This window comes from Pongo abelii, chromosome 23 (genome assembly GCF_028885655.2).
Source record: "Pongo abelii isolate AG06213 chromosome 23, NHGRI_mPonAbe1-v2.0_pri, whole genome shotgun sequence".
Lineage (NCBI taxonomy): Eukaryota > Metazoa > Chordata > Mammalia > Primates > Hominidae > Pongo > Pongo abelii.
In genome coordinates, this window is record NC_085929.1 from 38,490,579 (window position 1) to 38,518,000 (window position 27,422).

At 45.7% G+C, this 27,422-nt stretch overlaps 1 protein-coding gene, 1 long non-coding RNA gene and 1 pseudogene across 3 annotated transcripts in view; 2 read left to right on the forward strand and 1 right to left on the reverse strand.

Annotated features, from left to right (window-relative positions):
- Positions 1-1,008: 1,008 nt before the first annotated feature.
- On the forward strand, positions 1,009-1,449 carry LOC100435125 (small ribosomal subunit protein eS17-like; annotated as a pseudogene).
- A 3,342-nt stretch (positions 1,450-4,791) lies between these two features.
- SLC5A1 (solute carrier family 5 member 1) overlaps positions 4,792-27,422 on the forward strand; it is a 70,549-nt gene continuing 47,918 nt past the window's right edge. The window contains exons 1-2 of one of the 2 annotated variants that reach the window (XM_024239879.3): positions 4,792-4,926; positions 11,388-11,459. In XM_024239879.3, coding sequence (XP_024095647.1) covers positions 4,792-4,926; positions 11,388-11,459 — 207 coding nt within the window. Of the gene's footprint in view, positions 4,927-11,387; positions 11,460-22,543; positions 22,603-27,422 lie in introns of those variants that run through there. The other variant, XM_054543363.2, reaches the window with a different exon arrangement.
- On the reverse strand, positions 5,616-22,491 carry LOC129052645 (uncharacterized). The gene is made up of 4 exons (XR_008517736.2): positions 22,209-22,491; positions 21,327-21,803; positions 15,835-15,888; positions 5,616-5,818 (listed from the first exon to the last, which is right to left on the reverse strand). It is a non-coding gene; the product is annotated as an uncharacterized LOC129052645 (long non-coding RNA).

Here is a 27,422-nt window from a genome sequence, read left to right on the forward strand (position 1 = left end):
GTTTGTGTTTTAAGCTAACTTATTACAGAAGAGTCAAAAAGTAAAACAAAAGATTTGTACAGTTAAAAAGTTATAGTAAATTAAGTTTATTATTCAAGAAGAAAAAGTATTTTAAAAATAAATTTAGTGAACCTAGGTGTCCAGTATTTGTAAAGTCTACAGTAGTGCACAGTACTGTCTTAGACCACATTCACTCACCATTCGCTTACTGACTCACCCAGAGCAGCTTCCAGTCCTACAAGCTCCATTCATGGTCAGTGCCCTATACAAGTGTACCATTTTTATTTATTTATTTTTTTGATACAGGGTCTTGCCCAGGCTGAAGTGCAGTGGTGTGATCATGGCTCATGGCAGCCACGACCTCCCAGGCTCCCTCCCTCCCTCCCTTCCTTCACACCACCATGCCTAGCTAGTTTTCCTTCCTTCCTTCCTTCCTTCCTTCTTTCCTTCCTTCCCTCCTTTTCTTTTTCTTCCTTTCTTTCCTTTCTTTCTCTCTCTCTCTCTTTCTTTCTTTTTATTTCTCAGAGACGGGGTTTCACCATGTTGCCCAGGCTAGTCTTAAACTCCTGGGCTCAAACAGTCCTCCCACCTTGGCCTCCCAAACTGTTGGGATTGCAGGCATGAGTCACTGCTCCTGGCTCCATTTATTATCTTTTATACTATATTTTTACTGTAACTTTTCTGTGTTTACATACACAAATCATTACCATCGTGTTATAGTTGCCTACAGTATTCACTACAGTAACATGCTCTACAGGTTTGTAGCCCAGGAGCAACAGGCTAGACCATACAGCCTAGGTGTGTAGGCTATCCCATCTAGTTTGGGTAAAGACACTCTATGATGTTCCCACAAGGATGAAACTTCCTATGACGCATTTCTCAGAACATATCCTGTTGTTAAGTGACATATGACTGTATGCTAATCGATAGCCTGCTTCTCTGGGCTTTCCACAACTGAACTCCCAATGAGAAAAAGGGAAAGAGCTCTTTTACCAAGGACCCGCCAACATGTGCCGCGTTCGCACCAAAACCGTGAAGAACGCGGCCCGGGTCATCATAGAAAAGTATACACACGCCTGGGCAACGACTTCCACACGAACAAGCGCGTGTGCAAGGAGATCGCCATTATCCCCAGCAAGAAGCTCCGCAACAAGATAGCAGGCTATGTCACGCATCTGATGAAGCGGATTCAGAGAGGCCCAGTAAGAGGTATCTCCATCAAGCTGCAGGAGAAGGAGAGCGAAAGGAAAGACAATTATGTTCCTGAGGTCTCAGCCTTGGATCAGGAGATAATTGAAGTAGATCCTGACACTAAGGAAATGCTGAAGCTTTTGGATTTCGGCAGTCTGTCCAACCTGCAGGTCATTCAGCCTACAGTTGGGATGAATTTCAAAACGCCTCAGGGACCTGTTTGAATTTTTTTCTGCAGTGCTGTATTATTTTCAATAAATATGGCACAACAACAAAAAAAAAAAAAAGGGAAAGAAGAAAAAATTATAGCAGCTCCCTTCATCCCTCATCTTTGCTGGTGTCTCATTGTCAATGAGGCCCCTTCACACCCATCATTTGAGAGAGTCATTGTGTCAATGCTGTATTACAGATGTTCAAAGGGAGGGTTGCAAATGCCAAGTGAGCTGTCAGTGGTCTACTCCTTGTTGGTAGCTGAGCTGAGAATCAAACTAGCCAAGTAGGTTCTCTCTTCAGCCCCTTTTTTCCCAAAACTCACAGACTCTGAACCTAGGCTGTTGATTTCTTTGTGTGACGAGAGTTCAGGAGCTGGCCATTCCACTGTGGGGTCCTTTGCCAAGAAGCACAGTTTAGCCAGTGAGAGGTGGACATTGTACCATTGGGTCTTCTGGGCAGAAGCTCCCAGGATGGTAGGAGAGGTGGAACCCCCAAGGGTCCTGGACAGATGAGTGTGGAGGGAGGAAGAAGAGACAGGACAGTTCCCACTTAGTGATGAGTCCTTACCCTGCATAATGCTGGGTTCTCCCTGCCATCTGTAGACACTAGTGACCTCAGAGTCATTTGAATATTTGTTCTTTTTCTGACAGTCAGGTATGGCTGTGGCTCTGTGGGCATCTCTTTTTAAATGTAGAACTCTCGTCTGACCACTGATTGTAAACCTATGTATACTTGGATAGGAAGGGGGCTGCTTCCTGCTCTCAGCTCTCTTTCCTTATCAGCCTCATCTTTCCTATGGCCTGAGTGTCTGGCTGGCTTTTTTCTTTCTTGGGTGTTCTGCTAACAAGGTCCCCTTTAGTGACCAGATCCTGGTTTTGATTGGCACCAATGAGGGCAAGAGAGAGTCCAACAGGATCCTACCAGTGAGCAGTGACCCAGCAGCTGAGGCCAGCTGCATGGGAGCAGGTGGGCATCACACTGTGTTCTCCTAGAAGCATCCATTCAGGGGAAGTCGGGCTTGAAGTGTCCCTTTAGAAGAGACCAATAAGGAAGAGAGATGGCAAAAGGGCCTCAGGCAGCCTGGGGAATGACTGTGGTAGGCAGTTTCTTACAGGTGACATGCTTTTTATATATGTTTATTTGTAGCCCCAGCTAGTCCCTCCCTAAATATTGTAACCCCTTCCCTACTCCTCATGCTTGTCATCTCCTGGAATGTCCCTCACTCCCACCTTACTTGGCCTATTCCTCCTTTTCTTTCAGGTCCCTGTTCAAACCAGAGCTTTCATAGATCTTACTCGAACCTCACCTTATCCCCAGGTCAAATTCCTTGGTAGGCATTTGGGGTATTAGTATTTCTCCTTCAAAGCATGTGTCACAATGGTAATTTCACAGGTAGTTGTCTCATCTTTGATGCTGATCTATCTCTGTCATTGGTCAGGAAGCTCTGTGAGGGCAAGAGCTGTGTGGGTCTTTTCATAGCTGTATTCCAGGGTCGGTACATATAATCTGGCACATAGAAGCTTCTCTTTTGTTGTAAGAATAAATGAATGAATGAATAGATGCATTTTCTGACCTCTACCTGGGCACCATCCTTTCCTTTCTTTTCCCATTTATGTTTGGCTCTACTAAAAGATCAAAGAATGACTCTGTCCCTCCTTTGAAGTCCTTTAGTACTTCCAGTTCTCTCTCCTGCTCGCTTCACTTTCTATGCCTTGTACTTTTGGAACTTGGCATGGTCTGGCTGCCTGCACCTGCACCTGGGTTCAGGGCTGGACTTTTCCTGTGGGTGGGTTCACTTCTAGACTAGAACAGAAGCTTCCTAAGGGCAGGGACTCTTCCTGGGATACATCCAGGTGAAAAAACTTGGCTGAATGCAGGAATGAATGAACACAGGCAAAAGGCGAGTTGCTCCAAGCTGCAGCTGACGGCTGAGCTCTAAGTCTTGGGAGGCATCCACAGCAGAGAGCCCCTGCTTTCAGGTTCCTTGGAAGAATTCCTGCTTCCTTTGGGCAGGCATCATACTGGCCCCAGGACATAGCCTTATATAGTTTGCAGTCCTGGGGGATGTGTGGGGGAAATGGGGAAGACCTGTGGGGATGCTGTCCAAATAATGATTCTTTGTCTGCAGCTTCAGTGGGAAGAACAGGTGCTGATACAGAAGGAGAGGAGGCAGACCTCTGAAGCATTGAGGGCAAAGGAACAAGATGCTCACATTTAGGCAGTGGGTGGTTGTCTAGCAGTGGGCAGGGAGGGCCTGAGGCAGACCAGAGCCTTGGCAGGGTTTCTGTGGTCCTCCGCCTCCCTGCACCTCCCCATCAGAGCAAGGCCCCCCTCTTTGGGAACAGCCACTTTTGGCTGCTCTGTGGCTTCTAGAGCCAGCCCCTGAGAATATCCTGCAACCCTCCCTCTGAACCCTGGCATGGGCTGCAGGGCCAGCTCTGCTGCTGGTTTCCTGTATGACTTTGGGCAAGTCATGCCTCCTCTCTTGGTCATCTCTGTTCTGAGCCCTGGCTTGCGGTTTAGACATGTGTTTCCAGATGGGTGAGCTGAGTCCCCAGGAAGGTCAGGGTTTGATGAACTCCTTGGAAAGGGTTCTCTAGTATCTTCCCTTCTGCTGCCTCTGGAGGGCCCTGCATCAATACTGGGAGAGGGACAGGGCAAGGAAATAGCTCCCGGTGAGATCCCTTCCCCCAGTCTCAGTTTCTTCCTCTTTACAGTGGGGGTAACAGTGGACCTGGGGGCTGCAGGCTGTGGAGGGGGAGTCAGGAATGTGGGTGGGTGGGTGGCTGTCCTCGTGGCCAAGAGATTAGGATTGTGCTGGTTTTTTTCCAGCGACACCCAGCAACTCTCTGTCCAATCAAGGATGTTCTCCAGGGAGAACAAGACGACTGATTCTTCAGAAGAGTGCTGCACCCATTTTACAAGCGGACAAGCCAAGTCCTTAGAAGGCATGGGACTGGTCCAAGGATGGGTGGCAGGTGATCTGAAGCCTCTAGGCCCCTAGCCCCAGGTGGCCTGTTCCCTCAATGGAGCCACTCCAGCTCTGGCAAGGGCAGGTGCGGTGGCGCTGCTGGTGCCTGCTGTGGGAGTACAGTGGGCCTTTGTGCCATGCGGGCACCACCCCCTGGCTGGCCCCTCCCTATTCGCAGGACAGCTCTTACCTGCCGGGCCGCCGCCCCAGCCAACAGCTCAGCCGGGTGCTCCTTCCTGGGCTCCACGCCCGGAGCTGTTTCCCGACGGTGCAGCCGCAAGGCATCGCAGGGGCCCCGCGCTACTGCCCTGCTCCCTCAAAGTCCCAGGTCCCCTCCCCCGGTGCTGATCATTAACCAGGAGGCCGTATAAGGAGCTAGCGGCCCTGGCGAGAGGGAGGGACGCAACGCTGCCACCATGGACAGTAGCACATGGAGCCCCACGACCACCGCGGTCACCCGGCCTGTTGAGACCCACGAGCTCATTCGCAATGCAGCCGATATCTCCGTCATCGTTATCTACTTCGTGGTAGTGATGGCCGTCGGACTGTGGGTATGCAGCGGGTCCTGGGATGCGGATGGGGAGCGTGCGCATGGAGGAGGAGCAACGGCCTCGCTGAGCTGCAAGCGGCAGTAGGCTTAAGTGTCGGTGGAGGGGAGAGGAAATGACTTGGAAGCACTTTAGGAGCACTCAGAGGCACAGCATTAAGGCAGGAGGGCAAGCAAGGATGAGCAGAAGTGAGAAGGGTGCCCAGGACAGCCTGCCCGGAAGGACCAAGGAGGATACTTGAGCCTGTGAGCAGAGAAGGAAGGTGGGGGTTTGAAGAGACCGCTGGAAAGTGTAAGGGGCAGGGAAGCGGCTGCTTAGAGCTACAGGGAGGGCTCTGGGGCTTGGGAGATGAGCCTCTAGCAGGTAACTACTGTCCTACCTTTTAGTCATCCAGTTTCAGATGGGAAAGAAATGGTGTGAAGTGGGAAAGCCACAGCCTCTGCCAGCCCCAGAGATGGGGATGCTGAGGTGGCAGACAGCAGGATGCTGACCATGCCCCCCTCCTGGGAGAGACTAACCCAGAGGCCTTGTGCATGAGGATCCCAGGGGCTGGAGCAAGTTAGAGATGAGAAAGATGGGTGGAAAAGGAGGAGGAGGAGGAGGAAGACCTGGGGGTGACTTGGCACTGGGGAGAGGGAAGTGTGTGTCTCCTTTTGGGACACTGGGGACACAACAAACCAGAGAAACTTGTTCTCAGCCACCTGGAACATGGACATTTCACTTATGACAGACTGTGGCACGCCCAACAACTAGAGGAGGAGATGTTTGAAAAGTGTGCAGGACCGACTGTGGTGGCTCACTCCTGTAATCCTAGCATTTCGAGAGTCCAAGGTGGGAGGATTGCTTGAGTCCAGGAGTTCGAGATCAGCCTGGGCAACATAGTGAGACTCTGTCTCTACAACAAATAAAAAAATTATTAAAAAAATATTTAAAAAGTTTGCAGATGTTCCAGCCACTCTCGTGATTGTTGTGGAGGTAGAGGTGATAAGCCCAGGGAGGCTGCTGTACTAGCTGATGATTGTGTTGAACTCTTTTGACTTAGAGGAGAGGGAGGTAGGCATGAATACTTCTGTGGACACAGAGCTTTTTCAGGGACAAAAGGAAGTGTCTTTTTTTTTTTTTTTTTCCCTTCCCCAAAGGAATTGTAGAAACTAGATGTGGCAGAATGCCTCCCAAGAGTCACATGGGGTCAGTATGGCTGACTTTTCCTCAATACTCTCAGCTTCCCAGACATAGTGGAAACTGACCAACTAGGAGCCAGGATACTCAAGTTCACTACTGGCTTTCACATGGTTCAAATCATGCAACGTTGGGTAACTTCCCTCAGCCTCCAGTTTACTCAACTGTAAAATAGGTACACTCTTATCTATTCTAATGACTCCCCCATGGTTGTGGTGAGGATACGCAGAGGTGAATCTGAAAGCTGTTTATGGACTCTAGGATTAAAAAAAACTACTGTTGTCATTTACCTTCAATGGTATGATCTGGGCTCTGAACAATGTTTATCCTTTTAAGTAAAATGGGCAGCAGTGGTCAGGTGGGTAGTGTATTTTTACAAAAGCCACAAGACAGGGAAGGCCAGAATGCTAATCCCCGTTTTACAGAAGAGGAAATTGAAGCCTCATGTGGTTGTGATTTGCCTAAGGTTACAATAGATGAAATTGTTCCTGAAACTCAGATCTCTTGACTCCTGATTTTTTATGGTACCAGGCACTCTGCCACTGTGACTGACTTCCTCCTCGCACTCCACCCCAGCTTATAAGTGCTGGAGCCAAGGTGTGAGCCCATCATCTGCTGGCTATACAGTACTGCGTGTTTCCCGGACAATCTCTGATAATATCGGTTCTCTTAACCAATCTCATTTTAGCCCTGCCAGTCCAGTAGGTGTTTATACTTTTTAAATGGTGTTTACATGTTTCAAGTATCTGTGAATCAGTATCACTTGTCCTGCTAAATGCTACTTAATAGCCTGTTTAGTATTTGTCTATGTTTAATCTTCCCCCATTAGACAGTGCCTCTGGACCCTGGTCATTTAATGCGTTGGATTTCTTCCAGTTTATCCTCCTCTGTCTGCTATTAAAGTGGCAAGAGTGGCTTGATTCAGGGGTGGCCATTCTGACTGCTTCACAATCTCTGGGCTGCACAGGCAGAATGGTCCAGGCCCATTGTGTTTCTTCAACTTAGAAAAGACCCACACAGTCAATGTCCCTCTGTCACCTTCTCCATGTCTTCCAACATTATTTGGTTCTGTTTTGTTCTTTTACAATTCTGCCTCCTCCAATCATATTTTAGGATTTCGCTCCTTACTTCTTCAGAGTTAATTTCCATTTTTCTTTCACCACTTATCAGTTTGTTTCTTAGGGAATTTTATATCCTTTTAAGCTGGATCTCTGACCTTATTCTTCCTGGAAGGGTTCATCAAGCTATCCTGAAATCCCCTCAAGCCAGGGGTTGTTCAACTCTGGCCCACGGGCCAAATCTGTCTCACAGCCTGTTTTCGTATGGTCCATAAGCCAAGAATGGTTTTTACACTTCTCAAGGGTTGTGAAAAAGAAATAATGACACAAAATATAAAGAATTTGCAGCAGAGACCCTGTATATTCCACAAAGCCTCAGTATTTACCATCAAGCCCTTTTTCTTTAAAGAAAAAAATTTACTGACCCGTCTTATGCAGTCATTTGAACTGATAGCATCATTGAATGATTGAATTGGAATGGTCCTTAGGGGAGCCCAACCTTTCTGTTTTACACATGAGGATCAGAGAGGGGGACCAGAAGTCATTCAGACGAATCAGTCCCAGAGCTGGGACAAGAATCAATGTCTTATGATGCCAAAGCCAATGCTCTTTCCACTGTTCTACCTTTCCCACTCCCCAAGACACTTGTCTTTCTGGGAATACTCTCTCCATGGTCCTTACTATCATTGCATTGTTGTGACAGTGTCCTGGTGGTGGTGGTGCTGAATTCCTTTGCTCTTTTTTTTTTTTTTAAGTTGATGTTTTTCTTTAGATCATTTGACAAAATCATCTTGACTAGCTGTCAACAGCCTTCACCTGAACACTTTCAGTAGAAACTCTCCCAAGTGGCTTTATTTCCATCTCTGGACAGCTCTGACAGGGAGGATATTCCTTTTTGGCTCTGGGCTCAGACCTGATGTCCTGGAACTTCTCTCATTTTGTCTGGTTGTGTCCTATGTGGGTCACACCAAGCATCACGTCTGTCCCACTTTACATTTCAGAAGACAACAGGCCACATTTGAGGCTTCTCTTCTCCAGGCCCAACATCCTCAGGTTCTTAAGCTGTTCCTCATCTGGACAGAGGCCTAAAGTTCTTCCTTTCTGCTCAATGATATTTGTATTCCGTGGAGATAGAACCCAAGTAAACCCCAAACCACAACATTGTAGGTCAGTAATTGTCCTTCTTTTACCCCAGCAGCTTGGAGTTGTGAGTTCATTCTCTTCTAGTTGTAGAGTGGACAGGTGAATGTTAACACTGTGGTTTACAAAGTGGTGTCTGGAACTTTAAAGTTCTCCTTTGAGCATCTCGTGCTCACAGAACAATGATTTTCTGTGCACAAAGCATTATGCCCAAAGCATTATGTGAAATTAAAAATTTGTAATATGGTGACACAAAGTAAAAAAAAATTGTAATGGCTGTGAACAAGGCATAAGTGAAGTCATCTGGGTGTTCACAGACTTTCTTTTGGAGAAGGGAGGAGGCTGTAGGGAAGGAGGAGGTTTCCATGGGGGAGTGTCAGGTAGGGTTTCATGGGGGAAGTGGATTTTGAGGGGCCTTGAAGGATGAATAGGTAGAGTCTGGGCTTGCATAGATGAGGGGATGAAAATTCCAGAGAAGAAAAGACTTGGTGCATACACACCTCTCTTCACCTTTTGTCCATCCCCATCATCTTTCCTGAATTATTTCAGCTCCCCACTCTAGTCTCTGCCCTCATATTCTTCCTCTAAGCTCTTCATTTCTGAGACCAACTGGGGATATCAATCTTCTTCAACTTCACAGTGACCTTCAGAATGGCTTTCTTTGGTCAGTTGCTACAGACTGGGTCCTTGGGAATTTTTTCTGTTTTGGCCCTTAGCTACCTTTTCTGATTCTTAGGTCTCTTGCTATTCCCAAAAAAACTACTACAGAGGACTTCACAGTATCTCCTATGGGAGGAAGAACCCTGCCAGGAGTCCAGAAGGACCCAAGCCATGCTCTCCCGGGTACTGCCCAGCACATGGGGGTGCTCAAGAAATCTATGTTGACTGATGGGACACAATAATGGCCCTGCTTCCTAAAGGACTAAGTTCAATACATCGTTGCAGACTGAGCACCTAGCAAAATGTTATCTGTCTCAGGCATGTTTGATGAATAAATTACAAGTGTCTAAGTGCCTGAGATGTCACCATCAGGGGTTAATGCCTTTGCAATAGTGATTTGGAATAGTGATGCTTTTTAGCCTCAGTGGTCACCTATGAAAATGCAGACATCGGCTGAGCGTGGTGGCTCATGCCTGTAATCCCAGCACTTTCGGAAGCCGAGGCGGGCAGATCACCTGAGATCAGGAGTTCAAGATCAGCCTGGACAACATGGCAAAACCCTGTCTCTACAAAAATTAGCCAGGCGTGGTGGTGTGTGCCTGTACTCCCATCTACTCGGGAGGCTGAGGCATGAGAATTGCTTGAACCCAGGAGGCAGAGGTTGCAGTGAGCTGAGACTGCACCACTGCACTCCAGCCTGAGCAACAGAATGAGACTCCATGTAAAAAAAAAAAAAAAAAAAAAAAGGTGCCACCTCTGACAGGGTTAAGTCACTATCAGCTACTAACATTATTAGCAAGTGTCCGCTGAGAGAAGCCAATCATAGAAGAAGAGGGAAGATGGCCAGGGGCCAGGAACAGAGGTGCTGACCCCATTTTCTGCTGGAGGACTGGCCCTGGGTCTGAGCTGGACCAGAAATAATCCGAAGGTTTAGAGGCAACATCCCAAGGGATCTGTGGGAGGAGCTGGTCATCATATATTGAAGATACATGTCATTTTTCTCCTCATGAACCCTCAGTGGCTCCCTACTGCCTATGCAATAAAGTCTGCACTTTTTAGCCTGGCGTTTGAGAGTGGGTGTTCTGCCCCACTTCTCACCACTCTCTCCATTCAAATGCCTCTGCCAGGCTCACCAGGTAACACTGTTCGCCATTCTCTCCTTCTCCACGCTGGGTGAGGTTCCACCTCTAGATCTGCTGTTCCTGGAATCTTACCACATTCCTCCCTCTTCTCTATTAAAATTCCACTCTTTCTTCCATCAAGATTTGCTGAAATACTGCTCTCTCTGTAAGCCTTTCCTGGCTCCCTGGTCTGACAGAGTCCTCTCCTTCCCCTATACTAATACAATAGTCATGATATATTGGCTAGGTGCGGTGGCTCACTCCTATAATCCCAGCACTTTGGGGGGCCAAGGCGGGCAGATCACATGAGGTCAGGAGTTTGAGACCAGCCTGGCCAATATGATGAAACCCGTCTCTACTAAAAATACAAAAATTAGCTGGGCGTAGTAGCTCATGCCTGTAGTCCCAGCTACTCAGGAGGCTGAGGCACAAGAATTGCTTGAACCCAGGAGGCAGAGAGAGGTTGCAGTGAGCCAAGATCATGCCACTTCACTCCAGCCTGGGTGACTTGAGTGAGACTCTGTCTAAAATATATATATATATATTTTAATCATTATATGTATATATATATATATATATATATATATATATATATATATGATGATTCCAGCAACCTGCTACCTATACCCTCAGAGAGGAAAGACTTGAATTTGTCTGGTCTTTTAATTAATATTTAGTACAAATGCCTTGCATTCTTAGAGCATTTTTTCACTTTTCTGGTAACAAAGATATAATTCACATCCCATGTGGTACTTTTTAAAACTATGGTATTTCTTTTTCTTTTTTTTTTTTTGAGATGGGTGTTGCTATGTTGCCCAGGTTGGTCTTGAATTCCTGGGCTCAAATGATTCTCCCACCTCAGCCTCCTGAGTAGCTGGGATTATAGGCACATGCCACCATGTGGCTGTAATCCCAGCTACTCAGGAGGCTAAAATAAATATAGCATTCATTAGGCACCTCAATATGCTTGTAAGAAAGGCATAAAAAGTTCCATTCCCGCCGTTTAACAGACAAGCAAGCAGATCCAGGTGGAGTGACTTGCTGGAAGCGATACTGGAAGCTAATTTCGCACTAGCTCTAGAGTAAGCTGTATGTATCTTCTGAGCTTCAGTTTCCTTGTCTGTCAAATGTAGGTTCCTGGCTCCTTCATCTAAGTCTTTTGAGGCTGCAGGGGAAGAAGGAATGTGAAAGTGTTTCAGAAAGTGGAGTGGGTAGAAGAAGGTGCACATATGGGGAGGTATGTCCTTTTGGTTGGCAAGGGCACTCTTCTAGTTTTCGATTACATTTTTGACCCTTTTCTCCTCAGGCTATGTTTTCCACCAATCGTGGGACCGTTGGAGGCTTCTTCCTGGCAGGCCGAAGTATGGTGTGGTGGCCGGTAAGTTTTCTCTGAAATGCTATTTGCATAACTGCTTAACTGATACTCCCTTTAGGAACTCATTTTCTTCTTGGCTTTGGGTGGTGATGATTCTAGGATTCAAGGATCCCAACCAGATACTTGACAGTGAGTCTCATGCTCATCGGGTCTCCTGGGCACCCTTAATCTCTTGTAGTAAGGGAATAGCCTTTAAATAAATCACCCTTAGAGTCCTTCAATAAAATACAAAGTTGGTTCAAAGCCTATCATTGGTCCATAAATCCATAACCAGAATATCAGTTCTCAAATGCGCTGGCCCAAGGAACGTTATCACAGGGGTCAGAGGCTGTCCACTGCTGACATCTCACTTGCCCTTTGCCCCTCCATCTGCCTTTATCCCAGTAGCTTTGTGACATAGGAAGAGTGGGCAGCAGAGAAGCTTCTGGAAGAAGGAACAACTTGTATTGACCTGGGTTGATATACTTGAGACAGAGAGGGTTTGGGTTGTCACCCACAAGAAAAGTAGGAGAAAATCAGAGCTCATAAAGTCTGAAAACATATTGGATAGAGGAGAGACTGGTTTTGGGCATTCCTGGGGTTTAGGGGGCTTTGAAAGGAGTGGTTATGACCTGAAACAGGTGAAGATTCAGAAACTCTGGAAACAGACTCTGTTACTGAAAACTGAATGAGGCCCAGAGAGAAAAACAGTTTGTGTGTTGGCTTGAGGATAGAAGCAAGGGACAATCAGAGGAAAGGAGCAAGGACTCCAGGACTGAAATTACAAGAAGAGTCAGTTTACGTAGGGATCCGGGCTGGGAGGTCCCCGGAAGCCTGAGTCATGCTTGAGGCAAGCCAAGGCAACTCATCTGAGTAACATGAAACCATGAAACTGTACCTTATGTAATTGTGGGCTGGTTGGTGGCCCAGGATTCCCTTTTTATGTGGCACCAGGGTTTGCCACGTTTCACTCACAGCTGTCTGTGTGGAGATGCGACGGTAGGAAAGCTGTGAAGCTCAGGGGCTGAGCTTCAAAGGGGAATTCCCCACTCTTTGGCTATTGGCAGCAGAAATTACACCGAGAAGTGAGGCCCCAGGTACACAGCCCAGTGAGAGACTCTTGTTTTGGAAGAGAGTTTGATCACACCTACCAGGACTACTGGCAGAGCCAGCTCCACGGGAGCAGCTCCCTTAGATTCAGAAAGAAAAATTCCAAAGGGCAGGGAGTGGGAACTGCACAAGGAGCCACAGGATTTGGCTTGTTCCAGCTTTGTGACATTGGGCAATTCATTAATCTCTGAGTCTCTGAGAGTCTCCTCTGTAATGTGGAGCTGGTCAGATAAGGAATCTCAAAGGCTCTTCCAGGACTAAAATTCTAAGTTTCAGCTAGGCACAATGACTCACACCTGCAATCCAGGCATTTTGGGAGGCAGAAGTGAGAGAATTGCTTGAGCCCAGGAGTTCAAGACCAGCCTGGGCAACATAGCAAGATCTTATCTCTACAGAAAAATTAAAAACTAGCTGGGCGTGGTGGTGTGCACCTGTAGTCCTAGCTACTTGGAAGGCTGAGGTGGGAGGATCGCTTGATCTGGGAAGGGGAAGGCTGCAGTGAGCCATGATTGCATTACTGCCTTCCAGCCTGGGGGACAGAGTGAGACCCTGTTTCAAACAACAACAACAACAACAACAAAAACCCCAAAAAAAACAAAAATAACAAGAACAAAAATCCCAAACCCAACAACAACAAAACAACAACAAAATAGTTGACAAACTTTTTCTGTAAAGGGCCAGATAGTAAATATTTTGGCTTTGCTGCTATGCAATCTCCGTCAGAACTACTCCACTCTGCTGTTGTAACACAAAAACATCCAAGGAAAATGGATGAATGAATGGATGTGGCTGACTTTATTTGCAAAAATAGGTGGAGGGCCAGATTTGTTGTTTTGAGGACACACACACACACAGTCTCAGAACAGAGCCTGGCACACGTTAAACCCTCGGGTTTAGCTCTTGTTCTTCTTTGCAATTGAAACCTATTGAAGGACTGTCATATCACTTATCTGATTGAATCCTCAATGATCTAGTGAGGTAAGTAGAGTGAAGATGATGATTAACCCCATGAGTTGCCCACGTTTACACAAGATAATGATAGAGCTAAGACTTCCTCTGATCTTCTGGTTATTCAGGTCTCTTTCTCCTTGTCTTTTGAGATGGAAATTTATGAGGCCAATTGGTGTGGCCTAAAGATTGGTCTGAAAACCAAGAAATTATTTCATCTGGGGCCGACCAGAGACCCTGATGAAAATTTTCCCTGAAGAAAGAGGACAGGTTCTCAAACTTCAAGTCCTCTTGGGTAAAATATATCTGATTTTATCTTTATGTTTCTAAAACCTAATGATCAGATCAAAGTCCAGCCACTTATGATGTCACCAGCGGGGCCAAAGGGTGTCTTAGAAAAACCTGGTAGTCCCAATACATGGGTGGGGAGCTCATGAATTGGAGAGGAAGAGAGGGAACCAGGCAACTGGACATGAGAGAGGCAGGGATGCACTCCAGGAAGAAGTGAGAAGGAAAGAGAAGTACTTGACTCTTCATAAGCCTGGGGGAAGAAATTCCTGCCTCTTCTGGCCCAGGTCCATTTGGCCCTCTCTTCCTGCTCTACTTGCTTTTTACCTGCATGTGCTCTTATTTATCCCAGTGCCCTGTGATGAGAGCTAGGCCTACGCTTTTCTTAATTTTTTTTAGGCCTCACAACACCAAGGCCTTGCACTGCAAGAAGGCACTTGACAAATATGGGCTGAATTAAAGAGAAAAGAGGGAGAAGAGGGACATGTCCCCAGACCCTCATGCTGGTCCCCCTTGGTGGTGTCACCTGAGGCCTGAGTCTATATTCTGGCCTCTGGTGCAGGAGCCACACAGTATAGACAGTGGTAAGAATTCAGGAGGTTACGAGGGTGCTGGGTCTAAGTCAAAGCCTGCCTCCAGCAGTGCTCCAAATTTCTGTTTTTATGCACAGAGAAAAATTGTTGTTGTTTAGGCTCATGGGAGTAAAACTGGAAAAGCAAGCCCTAATCAGAGTTCCCAATTTCAGCCCACACTGGACTTCTTGGTAAAGTTTGGTGTGGCTATGTTTCCTCACTCTCAGGCCATTTGTTTTCTCAGTTTGAGTCGAGGTTTTGCGAAACTTGGCAGTTCCCCATTGGCATATTTTGGGTGGGAGCTTCTAGGTTATCACAGCAGTGTCTGCTTTGCTCTCTCTTCTTCCTCCTTCTTATTTTTCCTCCCTTTTCTTCTCTTCCTATTACTCATTCTCCTTTTCCTATTCCTCCACCTTCTCTTCCTCCTTTTTATTCTCCTCCTCCTTTTCTTTCCCTCCTTCCCTTTCTTCCTTCTCTTTCCCCTCTCTTCTCTTTTCCTCTTTCTCTCCCCTTCATCCTTCTCTCTTTTTTTTTGGTGGAACCACTTCCCTCCCATTCTTCGTAGCTTAGTCTCTCCTCTGAGGAGCTTCTCTGATTAATACACAGCCACTCACCACTCCATGTATTCTTGGTGTTTCTAGGCATCAATTGATTGATGTGTAACCAAGTCCCTGCCATCTAGTTAGTACCTAAGCATCTGGCTTCTCCTTTCTCACTGGCTGCCTTCCCAGAATTTTCTTTTCTTTTCTTTTGGATGCTTTTAGCAGCTTTATTCATAATGCCAAAACCTGGAAGTAACCAAGATGTCCTTCAGGAGGTGAATGGTTAGGTAAACGGTGATACATTCAGACAATGGAATATTATTCATATAAGATACAATAAGTCTTTCTGAGTTTGTCTTCAAAGGGTTTAACCTATTAACTTCCTTATCCTTTGTTCTCAGACTCAACTTTCTTTTTCTTCCTTGCCCCTAGTTACTGTAAACAGCCTACCCCCTTCCCGTCAGCTCTAATCAATAACTCACATCTGTTCCCTTGGTTACCTGTACTCATTGTTCCCCCAAAAACTGCACATCTCACACAGTCCACCTCTGTATCTCACGTCCCCCCTCCCCTTTTATATTTAGAAAAATATATACAAGTAGCCAATGGGGTCAGCTCAGATTGTGCGGTCCGACCCCAGCCCATGGGGGGGTGACACAGAGATAGGGACTGTATTAAGGATAAAAACCCCCTGGTCTCCTTTGTTCTCTATGCTCTTGCCATCTTGATTGATGCAAGTGGCACCCTTCTGCAGAAGTAAATTGCCTTGCTGAGAAAATTAAACTTTTGCCTGAGTGCTGGTTTTACTTCGCGGCACCAAGCATTTATTCCTAAAGCGTTTTATATCCAACATTCAGCACTAAAAAGACACGAGCAGCCGAGCGGGGTGGCTCACACCTATAATCCCAGCACTTTGGGAGGCAGAGGCAGGGGGATTACCTGAGGTCAGGAGTTCCAGATCAGCCTGGTCAACATGGCGAAACCTCTTCTCTACTAAAAATACAAAAAAATTAGCCAGGCGTGGTGGTACGTGCCTGTAATCCCAGCTACACAAGGGGCTGAGGCAAGAGAATTTCTTGAACCTTGCAGTGTTGTAGGAGTTATTAAGAAATTATTTGGCTGGGCACGGTGGCTCATGCCTGTAATCCCAGCACTTTGGGGGGCCGAGACAGGCGGATAAAGAGGTCAGGAAATCGAGACCATCCTGGCTAACACGGTGAAACCCCGTCTCTACTAAAAATACAAAAAATTAGCCGGCCTGGTGGCGGGCACGCCGGTAGTCCCAGCTACTCGGAAGGCTGAGTCAGGAGAATGGCCAGAATTTTCTAACAGATTAGTGCTTGTGTAGACAGAGAAAAAAAATACTTTTTTTTGTAATCTGTATTTCTGGTTGGTAGAAGTTGGAATTGGCAGAAAGGTGGTGAAACTATCAGTTAAAATGAATTCTTTGTATTATTCATATTAGAAATATATCTGGGATTAAATTAGTTAATACATGTAAATCTCTTAGGACACTATATAGTTAATGCTATCTGAGGGATGCCTATCATGATTATTATCATTATAATTGTTTCTCGGCTGGGTGCGGTGGCTCACGCCAGTAATCCCAGCACTTTGGCAGGCCGAGGCGGGCAGATCGCCTGGATTGGGAGTTCGAGACCGGCCTGGCCAACATGATGAAACCCCATCTCTACTAAAATTACAAAAATTAGCTGGGCGAGGTGGCAGGTGCCTGTAATCCCAGCTACTTGGGAGGCTGAGGTAGGAGAATAGCTTGAACCCGGGAGATGGAGGTTGCAGTGAGCTGAGATCGCAGCATTGCACTCCAGCTTGGGCAACAGAGCAAGATTCCATCTAAAAAAAATAAAATAGTAATTGTTTCTCATCTCCAGCTTCTCCTCCTTAAGCTGTGAATTGAATCATTCATCTATTTATGTAGTAATATTCTCTCATTCCACAACTGCATGTTGATACCTACTATGTGCCAGATGCTATGTAGGTGCTGGTATATATCCGTGTGCATGTGTGTGTGTATGTCCCTCACATTCTTACAAAATATATGTAAAATTATCAATAATAGTTAAGTGCTCAGAAGAAACTGTATTTGAGTCAAGGGTGAGGTTCAGTGGGAGGGAGAAGGGTCTTCCTTATTCAACACAGGCTCAAAGAGGGCCTTTCTGAGGATTGAGCATTCAGGTTGAGCCTTGAATGATCAGAAGGAGCCAGCCATGTGAAGATTCTGGGATGAGTAACCCAAGTGGAAGGAACAGAATGGCCAAAGGCCCTGATGTAGGAAGAAGCTTGGGATATTTGAAAAACTGAAAGGGGGCCAGTGTGGGGTAGAGATGGTATATATATTTATTTATTTGAGATAGGGTCTCACTCTGTTCCCCAGTCTGGAGTGCAGTGGTGCAATCTTGGCTCACTGCAACCTCCACCTTCCAGGTTCAAGCAATTCTCCTGCCTCAGCCTCCCTAGTAGCTAGGATTACAGGCTTGTGCTACCAAGCCTGGCTAATTTTTTTGTATTTTTAGTAGAGACGGGGTTTCACCTTGTTGGCCAGGCTGGTTTTGAACTCCTGGCCTCATGTGATTTGCCCACCTTGGCCTCCCAAAGTGCTGGGATTACAGGTGTGAGCCACTGTACCCGGCCAAGATGGTATATTTAGATCAGGTGCTTTGAGTGAGTGACCCTGAATTGCTGGTGATTCCAAAGATAGGCTCATCTCGATGAGAGGATGGATTGGTCTTCAGCCTCCTTAACCTCTAAATGCCATGGAAGACCTCACCTGGCTTTTGTGCCAAAAACTGGTGGGAAAATGTCAGTGGTTTCCTGATTTCTTGCCCCTTTGTTTCTTTGGGCAAGGAGAGAAGTTCATGAAGGTAATGAGTGAAAGAGGACCATTGTCCATGGGAATAGGAGTTGGCTGAGTAAATAGAGACTGTGATGACTCTGGAACAAAGCCTGTGCCTAAATATTTACTAGAGTCTCAGAAATAAAATACTCTGAATATAGGAGCTCCATCTGATTTTCTGTCCCAATCCAGGAAGTGTGATCCTTGAGATGGCAATGGTCCAAGATTAAATCTTTTCAAACTTCCTCTGTGAAAAGAGAGCTTACTAAGAGAGACACTAATCATGATTAAAGACAAGTTCCTGAGAAGGTGAAGAAGGAATATGAAAACATGACACAGATGAGCACATGCCATTCCTGAGTTTACAGTGGGATGGGTAAGAGGTTCTCACCCCACTGTACCCCTTCAGGGACATTCAGAAGGGAATGTCCTGGGAAAAACCAGAAAGTCAGTGTGTGCCACAGCCTCTCCCTGTGCCCCTGGGACTTGAGTCACCTTTGGCTATAAGACCTTGGGCAAGTCACTTCAATCTTCTGATCCTTATTCTCATCTGTAAATGAAGATCAGAATAATACCAACCTCACAAAACTGCAGTGGGCATTAAATAAGAAAGAGCAAACGAAATACATGGTCCAACCCTTGGCCCAAAGGTGGTGCTTACAGCTTTTACAGAAATTACAGTAAGCATTCTCCTCTCCCTTTCTTATTCTCCCAGGATGGGGCTCTCAAACTGTGGTACCCAGACCACCAGCATCAGCAAGACCTGCACTCTTGTTAGAAATGCAAAATTTCTAGCCTCAAACCAGACCTACTGAATCACAAACGCTAGGAAATGGGGCCCAGTAATCTGCGTGTATTTTTTTGTTGTTTGTTTGTTTGTTTGTTTTTTGAGACACAGTCTTGCTCTGTGGGAGTGCAGTGACATGACCATAGCTCATTATAGCCTTGATCTCCTGGGCTCAAACGATCCTCCCACCTTAGCTTTCTGAGTACCTGGGACTACAGGTGCGTGCCACCACGCCTGGCTAATTTTTTATTTTTAGTAGAGGTGAGGTCTCGCTATGTTGTACAGCCTGGTCTCGAACTCCCAAGCTCAAGCAATCTTCCCCCTTTGGCCTCCCAAAGTGCTGGGACTATAGGTGTGAGCCACCATGCCTGACCAGTCTGTTTTAAGTCCTCCAGGTGATTCTGATTAGGGTTGCCAGATTTAGCAAATAAAAATACAGGATGCCCAGTTAAATCTGAATTTCAGGCAAACAATACATACTTTTCTGTCTTTTTTTTTTTTTAGCATAAGTATGTCCCATGCAATATTCGGGACGTACTTAGGCTACAAATGTATAATGAATATATTATCTGTGAATCTGCATATTCAAGATAGGCAGACTTAACTGTGTATCTTGTATTCTGATTATGTTAAAGTTTAAGGACCACTACTGGAGGATATCCCAATGGAGGAGTCCAGCACAGCCTAGAGAAGGCATGGAGAAGAGGCCTTGGGATCTCCTGATATCCCTTAAAGAGAAGGACAAAAGCAGGGAGCAGGAAGCCATCTCCAGAATTCTGGACATTCTGGGTCTTAGATGGTTCATTAACAAAGAAAAAGGTTTCCTGAAATTAGCTGAGTGCATTTTCCATTTGGGCTATGATGACCTTGTTTCCTCAAGGAGAAAATGATGACTCTGTTTCTTTCAGGAAATTCAGGGTGATCTATAAAAACATGGGCTGTGTAAAAGCATCAATATTTCTTCAGAATAGCATGTCTTTGTGGAGCAAAATTTTCTTAAATTTTGTCACATCATTAAAGTCCAGTAACACCCTTTAGGGTAGGCCAAAAAAGATTCTTATCCTTGGTTTATAGTGTAAGAGACTGAGGCTAAAAGCAGTAAAGTGACTGCCTCAAGGTCACATAATTTGCTATGGCGGAACCAGGATTAGAAGCAGGTTGGAAAGTTCACAGCGTGCTTTGAAGGAGTGGAGGAAAAAGATGTCCATGCCATTTAATTGTACTTTCAAGTATGATTATTGATACAGGATCCTTTTTAAAAATCCCCTGGCTACCTCTGATTGTGAAGCCAGTTGTCCATTGCCCTGGGCAATTCTTTTCATTGTTTTCTGAGATATGATCTCACTCTGTTGCCCAAGCTGGAGTGCAGTGGTGTGATCACAGCTCATCAAAGCCTAGACCTCCTGGGCTCAAAGGATCCTCCTACCTCAGCCTCCCAAGTAGCTGGGACTACAGACAGTGCCACTGCACCCAGTTAATTATTTATTTTTTTGTAGAGATGGGGTCTCACTATGTTGCCCAGGCAGGTCTCAAACTCCTGGATTCAAGTGATCCTCCTGCCACGGCCTCCCAAGGTGCTGGCATTACAGGCGTAAGCTACTGCACCCATCCCCCAGGACAATTCTTGATGCCTGGATTTGTGATCCTGAGTGTGCAGATGCAGCCTTACTGTCCTTAGGATGTGAAAGTAAAGATAAAATTAATGTGTAAACGTGAATCACTTTCTTCCTCTGGGCTACAATTTTATTTTCATTGGAAAATTACAAGGTCAGCTGTGATCATTTCCAAGGTAATTCCAGCTCTAACATCACATGAGCTGGGTTAAGATGTCAATTTTCTATTTCCAGGCACACAAAACATAACTGTAGTTAGCACTCAGTGACATTTTCACATCTTTTTCTACATCCCCCCAAAAAACACATAACTTACATGCCTACTTTGCTTTCAGTCCTCAGGCTCTGCTAGTGAATCTGAGACAGCTCTGGAATTGTCGTTCCTTATTCTTAAAGATTTTAAAGGATTGTGTTCTGATTATAAAATTATACAAACCCCTTGTGAAAAAACTGGAAAAGTATTTTAAAAATGCACTCATTGTTTTGTCTTCCCAAGATAATCATTGTTAAATTTGGATATATTTATGTATACACAGGTACACACACACATACACACACACATATACACACCTATGCATATATTTAAACATTTTGGGGCTCATATTGTATATAGGTTTGTATTTCCTCATGTCATAACAAATTCTTCAAAGCTATAATTTTAATGGCTGCACAATATTCCATCATATGGCTGGGTGCAGTGGCTCATGCCTATAATCCTAGCACTTTGGGAAGCCAAGCTGGGAGGAAAGCTTGAGGTCAGGAGTTCGAGACCAGCCTAGTCAATATAGCGAGATCCCATCTCTACAAAAATTTTTTAAAAATTCCATCATAAATATGAACTTGAATTTATCCAATTGTTTTTCTATTGTTGGGCCCTTACGTGGTTTCCAACATTCCTCTGTTGTAAATGACATAGCAATGAACATACTAATGAAATCCTTATATCTAAGTCTTTGTCTGCATCTCTGATAATTTGCTTAAAACCGAGTCCTAAAAATACGGTCATATAAGTGGAAGGAGACAAACTTTTAAATGATTTTAATGTGTACCAACCAACAACTTTCCAGAAAAATGGTATCAATTTATATCTCTACCAGAAATATGTGGAAGAGCCTATTTACTTGCCAACACCAAGTATTTAACATTTAAAAAAAAAAAGCCTATTTGATGGACTAACCTGTAAGGTCAGTTCCCCTTATGGTCTTGTTCTTATGAACACCGAGCTTGTGGGTTGCCAGACTGACATTTCACAGAGCCACTTCATAGTCTCCAGTATACCCTGCTGTTCTTATGGGCCCTGGGTAGGCCTGGCAGGCTAGGTTTATTGCCTCTTCTTCAGGAGAGAGTGGTCCTTGGCATGTCCCTGAGAAGAGTCCTGACTCCATGCCCCAGTGGGAACAAATGCAACTCTCAGACATTTGGTTGCTATGGTTTCTGTTGTTTCCCCAAGTGGAACATTCAAGGATTTGATATCACTTACTCACTCAGCAGATCTTTACTGAGTCCTTGCCGTGTGCAAAGAATGTCCTCTGTTAAGTGGAAGCAGGACTGGATTGCAGAGAGCCTGGAGTGCCTGAAATTCCTCTTCTGAATTCATGCCACAGCTGAGAGGCAGAGGTTACAGTGAGCCGAGATCATGCCACTGCACTCCTGCCTGGGCGACAGAAAAAGACTCTGTCTCAAAAGTGGGCTCTTTGAAGGCTAGAAGGTATTTGGGGCAGCAGACTTGTGTGGAAGCAGTTATCAAAGTGGGGATGTGACACGCACTAGGAGAGGGGAACAGACAACACGTGAGGTAAGAGATTGGAGGGTGGAGATCGGCTCTGGATGGTGTCAGTGGAGAGGGACTGGGCTTTATTTTGCAGACGAGGGAAGTGTTTTTATAGACAGAGCTTGATGAAGAGGGCATTCCAGGAAAAAGGAAAATGTCATAAACAAAAGCAGGAGGCAGGAAAGCACAAAGCACATCTTGGAAATTGAGCCAGTGTGGTTTTGCCAGAGTGGAGGGGACATGGCAGGGCATGGCAGGGCTGCTGAGATTGGAGAAGGTGGAACTGACTTTATTGCAGACAGCCTGGAGTGCCTGTAATTCCTCTTCTGAATTTCATGCCACAGCTGAGAGGTTGAAAAGTGCTCTGGTCAACAACCTTTGTTGTCTCTGGTGGTTGAGATCACCTCTGAGAACTCTCACAATCCCATCTCTTGAGGAAATAAATTGTTTGTGGAATGATTTCCCACTGAGCTTTTGAGTGGCTTCAGTGGATTTCCAGTCGAAATATCTTTGCTTTCATAACTTTGCTGCGGCCTGATGGTATCCTGGAAGTCTTGATTCTACCAAGCCTTCCAGTTCCGGGGTCTCCCTGGTGAGATCAAAGTTTCCTTCACTCCATGTTCTATATGTTGGCATGTGGTTGAAGTGAAAATGCCGCCCACTGGGCAGCACAGGTGCCATGGTAATATATATCTCTATCTCTATCTCTATCTCTATCTATCTATCTATCTATCTATCTATCTATATGTATTTTTTTTAAGAGATGGAACTTTGCTCTTGTTGCCTAGGCTGGAGTCCAATGGCGCGATCTCGGCTCACTGCAACCTCTGCCTCCCAGGCTCAAGCGATTCTCCTGCCTCAGCCTCCTGAGTAGCTGGGATTACAGGCACCTACCACCACATCCGGCTAATTTTTTTGTATTTTTAGTAGAGATGGGGTTTCACCATGTTGACCATATCTGGTCTTGAACTCCTGACCTCAGGTCATCTGTCTGGCTCATCCTCCCAAAGTGCTGGGATTATAGGTGTGAGCCACCGTGCCCAGCAGGTAACAGATCTTTAAAACTCTGGCAGTTAAGCAGCGGATTTTGGAGAGAGCCTCTTTCACTTTTTGTCCTCCAGATCTTAGCATTTTTTTGGGGGGACACGGTCTTATTCTGTCCCCCAGATTGCAGTGCAGCAGCATGATCACACTCACTGCAACCTTGAATTACTGGGCTCAAGCGATCCTCCCACCTCAGCCTTCCAAGTAGCTAGGACTACAGGTACATCCCACCATGCTCAGCTAGTTTTTAATTTTTTTGTAGAGACGGGGTCTCGCTATGTTACCCAGGCTGGTCTTGAACTCTTGGCCTCAAGTGGTCCTCTCACCTCAACCTCCCAAAGTGTTGGTATTGCAGGCCTGAGACACCACACCACCAGGCCAGATTTTAGCATTCTAATTGTATAGTTACAGACTGCATCCCTGCTTCCAAAGAGCGATGAAAACAAGTTTAAGGAGGAAACAGTGGCTTTCAATACACTCTAGGGCAGGCTTCTTGAACTTTGTTGGGCATAAGAATCACCCGAAGAGCTTATTACTCTGATTTCAATAGGTCTGGGTGGGCCATTAAATAGAATAACACCTGTCTTTGGTTCGAGAGACAGATGTAATTCCTGCCAGCTTCTGACTTCTAACATTAATTGTCAGTAGCGGCTGGCTGCGGTGGCTCATGCCTGTAATCCCAGCACTTTGGGAGGCTGAGGCGGGCAGATTACCTGAGGTCAGGAGTTCAAGACCAGCCTAGCCAATGTGGTCAAAACCTGTCTCTACTAAAATTAGCTGATCATGCTGGCGTGCAGCTGTAGTCCCAGCTACTTGGGAAAATGAGTCAGGAGAATCGCTTCAGCCTGGGATGGGGAGGTTGCAGTGAGCTGAGATCATGTCACTGCACTCTAGCCTGGGCGACAGAGTGAGACTCTGTTTTAAAAAAAAAAAAAAGTCAGTAGGGAGAAATGATTTTGCCTGATGTTTTTGGTTTAGGTAGTTTTCCCTTTAGAGGAGGCACAAGGGGGAAACATTAAATTTGTGCCAAACCCTGGAGGGACTGAAGTAAAAAGAATTTAAGTGATAGAGCCACTGTCTTGTTAAGGCAAACCAAATTGGTCTTTTCAGGAATCTAAACTGCAACTGGAGGAAATCTGTTCTTGCTGAATGTTCCAAATAACAGAGAGGCAGATTCTTTAATAGTGATGGCAATTAGAGGGACTGGCCTAGGTCCTCCGTACTGCCAAGAACTCATGGCTGAGTGACAGGTTTCAAAGAGGATTTGAAGGTGGATGATGTTAAAATCTTACGGGAGGGGCAGCTTGCTTCATTCTGGATGGCTGATGTTTGGAATAGTCTATTCAGGTCTGAGGTCCACTTTGGGGACAGAGATGGGGCTCAGGGCAGCAGAGAACAACAATGGTGATGAGAATCAAGTCCATTGTCGATGAGGAACAGACACATGAGAAGAGGAACAGACACATGAGAAGAGGAACAGACACATGAGAAGTCTGGGGAAAATTTAAGCAGAGAAACCATCCCTGTCCTCAGATATTGGAAGGGCTAACTTGTGGAAGAGAGATTTGACTTGTTCTGTTGCACTATGAAGGGTGGAAGCAGGACTGATGGGTAGACTTCAGCTCAAATAAAGAATGACTTTTTAACAACTAGAGTTGTTCTACCACAGATTCAGCTGCATTGTAAGGTAGCGAGTTCTCTGTCACTAGAGGTATGCATTAAGAACTGACCATCACTTGGGAGGTGTTGCAAAGGGGACTTAAGCTGTGGCATCCACAGACCCATTCCACTCTGAAAGATTCAATGATTGGTTAATTTTTCCATACAACTCCCCTCCCACCAACCTTCCAGGATAGGACATCTAGGTAGTAAAATGTGATTATGAATTCCCTAAAATCAAAAGAATAAATAGGCTTTCTGCATTTTGTGATGTGACATTATGTTATTTTCCCAATTCCCATGCTCTCAGACATGTTGGGTTTGGTCAGACTCAGTTCATCTTGCACAACAAGCAGCAAAAGTATCCACATACTTGTAGTGGTCTTTCGAGTCCCATCAGAGGGTGAGGAGGGTTGGTAAAGTAGTGAGAGGTGAGGTCAAGTTGGGGAAATTTTAGATAAAGTCTGAAATCCTGAATTCACAGGAACATGGGGGAGAAATTCTAGAGAAGGACGTGATGATTCACGGCACTGGGTCACTCCCTGCATGGGAGTGGTGCCCATTCTCAAATGGGCATGAGCGTGGGTGAGGAGTGGACAGAGAAAATGTTTGGGAAATTGGCATGATGAACGCATTGTTGGTGAGTTCCAGCAACAGGAGTGGCAGCGTAAAAACCTGGCAGGGGAGTATAGGTCATAAAACGATGGTGTCTGTCTTAGTTGGCTCAGGCTGCCACAACAAAATACCACAGACTGGGTGGCTTAAACAACAGGAATTAATTTTCTCATAGTTCTAGAAGTCAAAAATCGAGGTGCCTTCAGGGTTGGCTTCAGGGGAGGCCTCTCTTCCTGGCTTGTAGACGGCTGCCTTTTTGCTGTATCCTCATATATGGCCTCTTTACTGTGCATGTACAGGGGGAGAGAGAGAAAGAGATTTCTGGTGTCTCTTCTTATAAGGACACCAATCCTATCAGATTGGGGCCCCACCCTTATGAGCTCATTTACCCTTATTATCTCCCTAAAAGCCCTATCTCCAAATACCATCACCTTGGGGATTGGGGCTTTAACATATGAATTTTGCAGAGAGGACACAACTGTCTATAACAGTATCCATTGTAGCTCTTGCTAAGTGTCTTTGAGGGTGAAGTAATTATCCTCTTGGGAGGAGAAAGGAGGGAAGGGACAATGATTGAGAATCAGCTGTGTCAGTCACAACTGGTTCATAATTTCATTTGACTCCTGCACCAACCCTGCCATGAGAGAAGACGGAGGCTTGCAGATGTTCTAATCACCCAGATAGTAAGAGGTCAAGAAAACATTCGAACTTGAGTTGTAAAGCTCATGCTGTCTTTGCACTTGAGAGAACTTTACCTTGAAACCTTGCTATATTCCTAAGACAGTGTTTAGGCCTGTAGCTGTCAGGAAGACCACCTGACAGGCCCTTTTGGGTGTCCAGGAGAGTCTCTGAATAGGTCAGTGTTATGATCAGAGTTGTGCTTTAGGGAGGTTGCTTGGCCATGTGGGTGGTTGGGGAGGTGACTGACGGAAAGGAGAGAATAGAGATCCTCTAGCAGCCCGTTACTTGGTCCTGTCGAGAGATAGTGACAGGCAGCACAAAGGCCATCTAGAAAGAGCTAGATGGCTATAATATTGTGAAGGCAGAGTCAGAGTTTTGGTAAGTGATTAAGTGTAGGTCATGGGGTAAAGAGAGGGAGTCCAGAATAAGGAAGGTTGTTCCCCTAATAGAAATGAATAGAACCTGGGCTCAGGACATTCTGATACCCCGAACTCTCCTGGCCTCATTCCACTCTCTTCTCAGATAGTGAGTGGGGACTTCAGGACAGCCTGACATTGCTTAAAGTACAATGTCCCTGTTTGGGAGAGATATTGGAGAGGACTTTTTGAACTTATGACTCATCTAATGCAGTTAATCATTTCTGGTAATTATGTCCTTAATAGTACAGCATTAGGCTTAATTATTTATCAAGCAAGAGGTGATAAATGAAAAGATAGTGGGTCAGGGCAGGTAGGCCACTTGCAGAATGAAACTTTTGATTAAAAGTGGACTGTTAGGCTGGGTATGGTGGCTCACATCTGTAATCCCAGCATTTTGGGAGGCCAAGGCGGATGGATTGCTTGAGACCAGGAGTTCAAGACCAGCCTGGGTAACATGGCAAACCCCCGTCTCTACAAAAAATACAAAGATTAGTCGGATGTGGTGGTGCGCACCTGTAGTCCCAGCTACTTGGGAGGCTGAGGCTGGAGGATCACTTGAGCCTGGGAGGCAGAGGTTGTAGTGAGCTGAGATGGACCACTGCACTCCAGCCTGGGTGACAAGAATAAAACCCTGCCTCAGGAAAAAAAAAAAAAAAGTGCACTGTTATCCCCCTCAAGCTTTGAGCAGAAGGAGGTAGATGTCTCTAAACAACCTGCCGTCCCCTAGTTTCCCCTTCTTAATGAATGGCGTCCACCCAGTTACTCAAGTCCCAAATCTAGGAGTTACCTTTGATTATTCTGTCCCACATTTCCCACATCTAACCTATCAACAGAGCCCGCCAACTTTGTTTCTAAAACATACTTCCTAATCTCTACGCTTGCCTTTGTCTCAACTGCTGTCACCCTAGTCCAAGCCACTGTCCTCTCTCACCTAAGCCAGGGATAGTCTCCCACCTGGTTGTTCTATTTTCTCCCTTGCCCCTAACACTGCAATCTATACACAACTTAGAGCAATTTAAAAAAGCAAATTAGGTCCTGACCCTCTCCTGCTTAAAATCCTCCAGTGGCATCTCATCTCACTTAG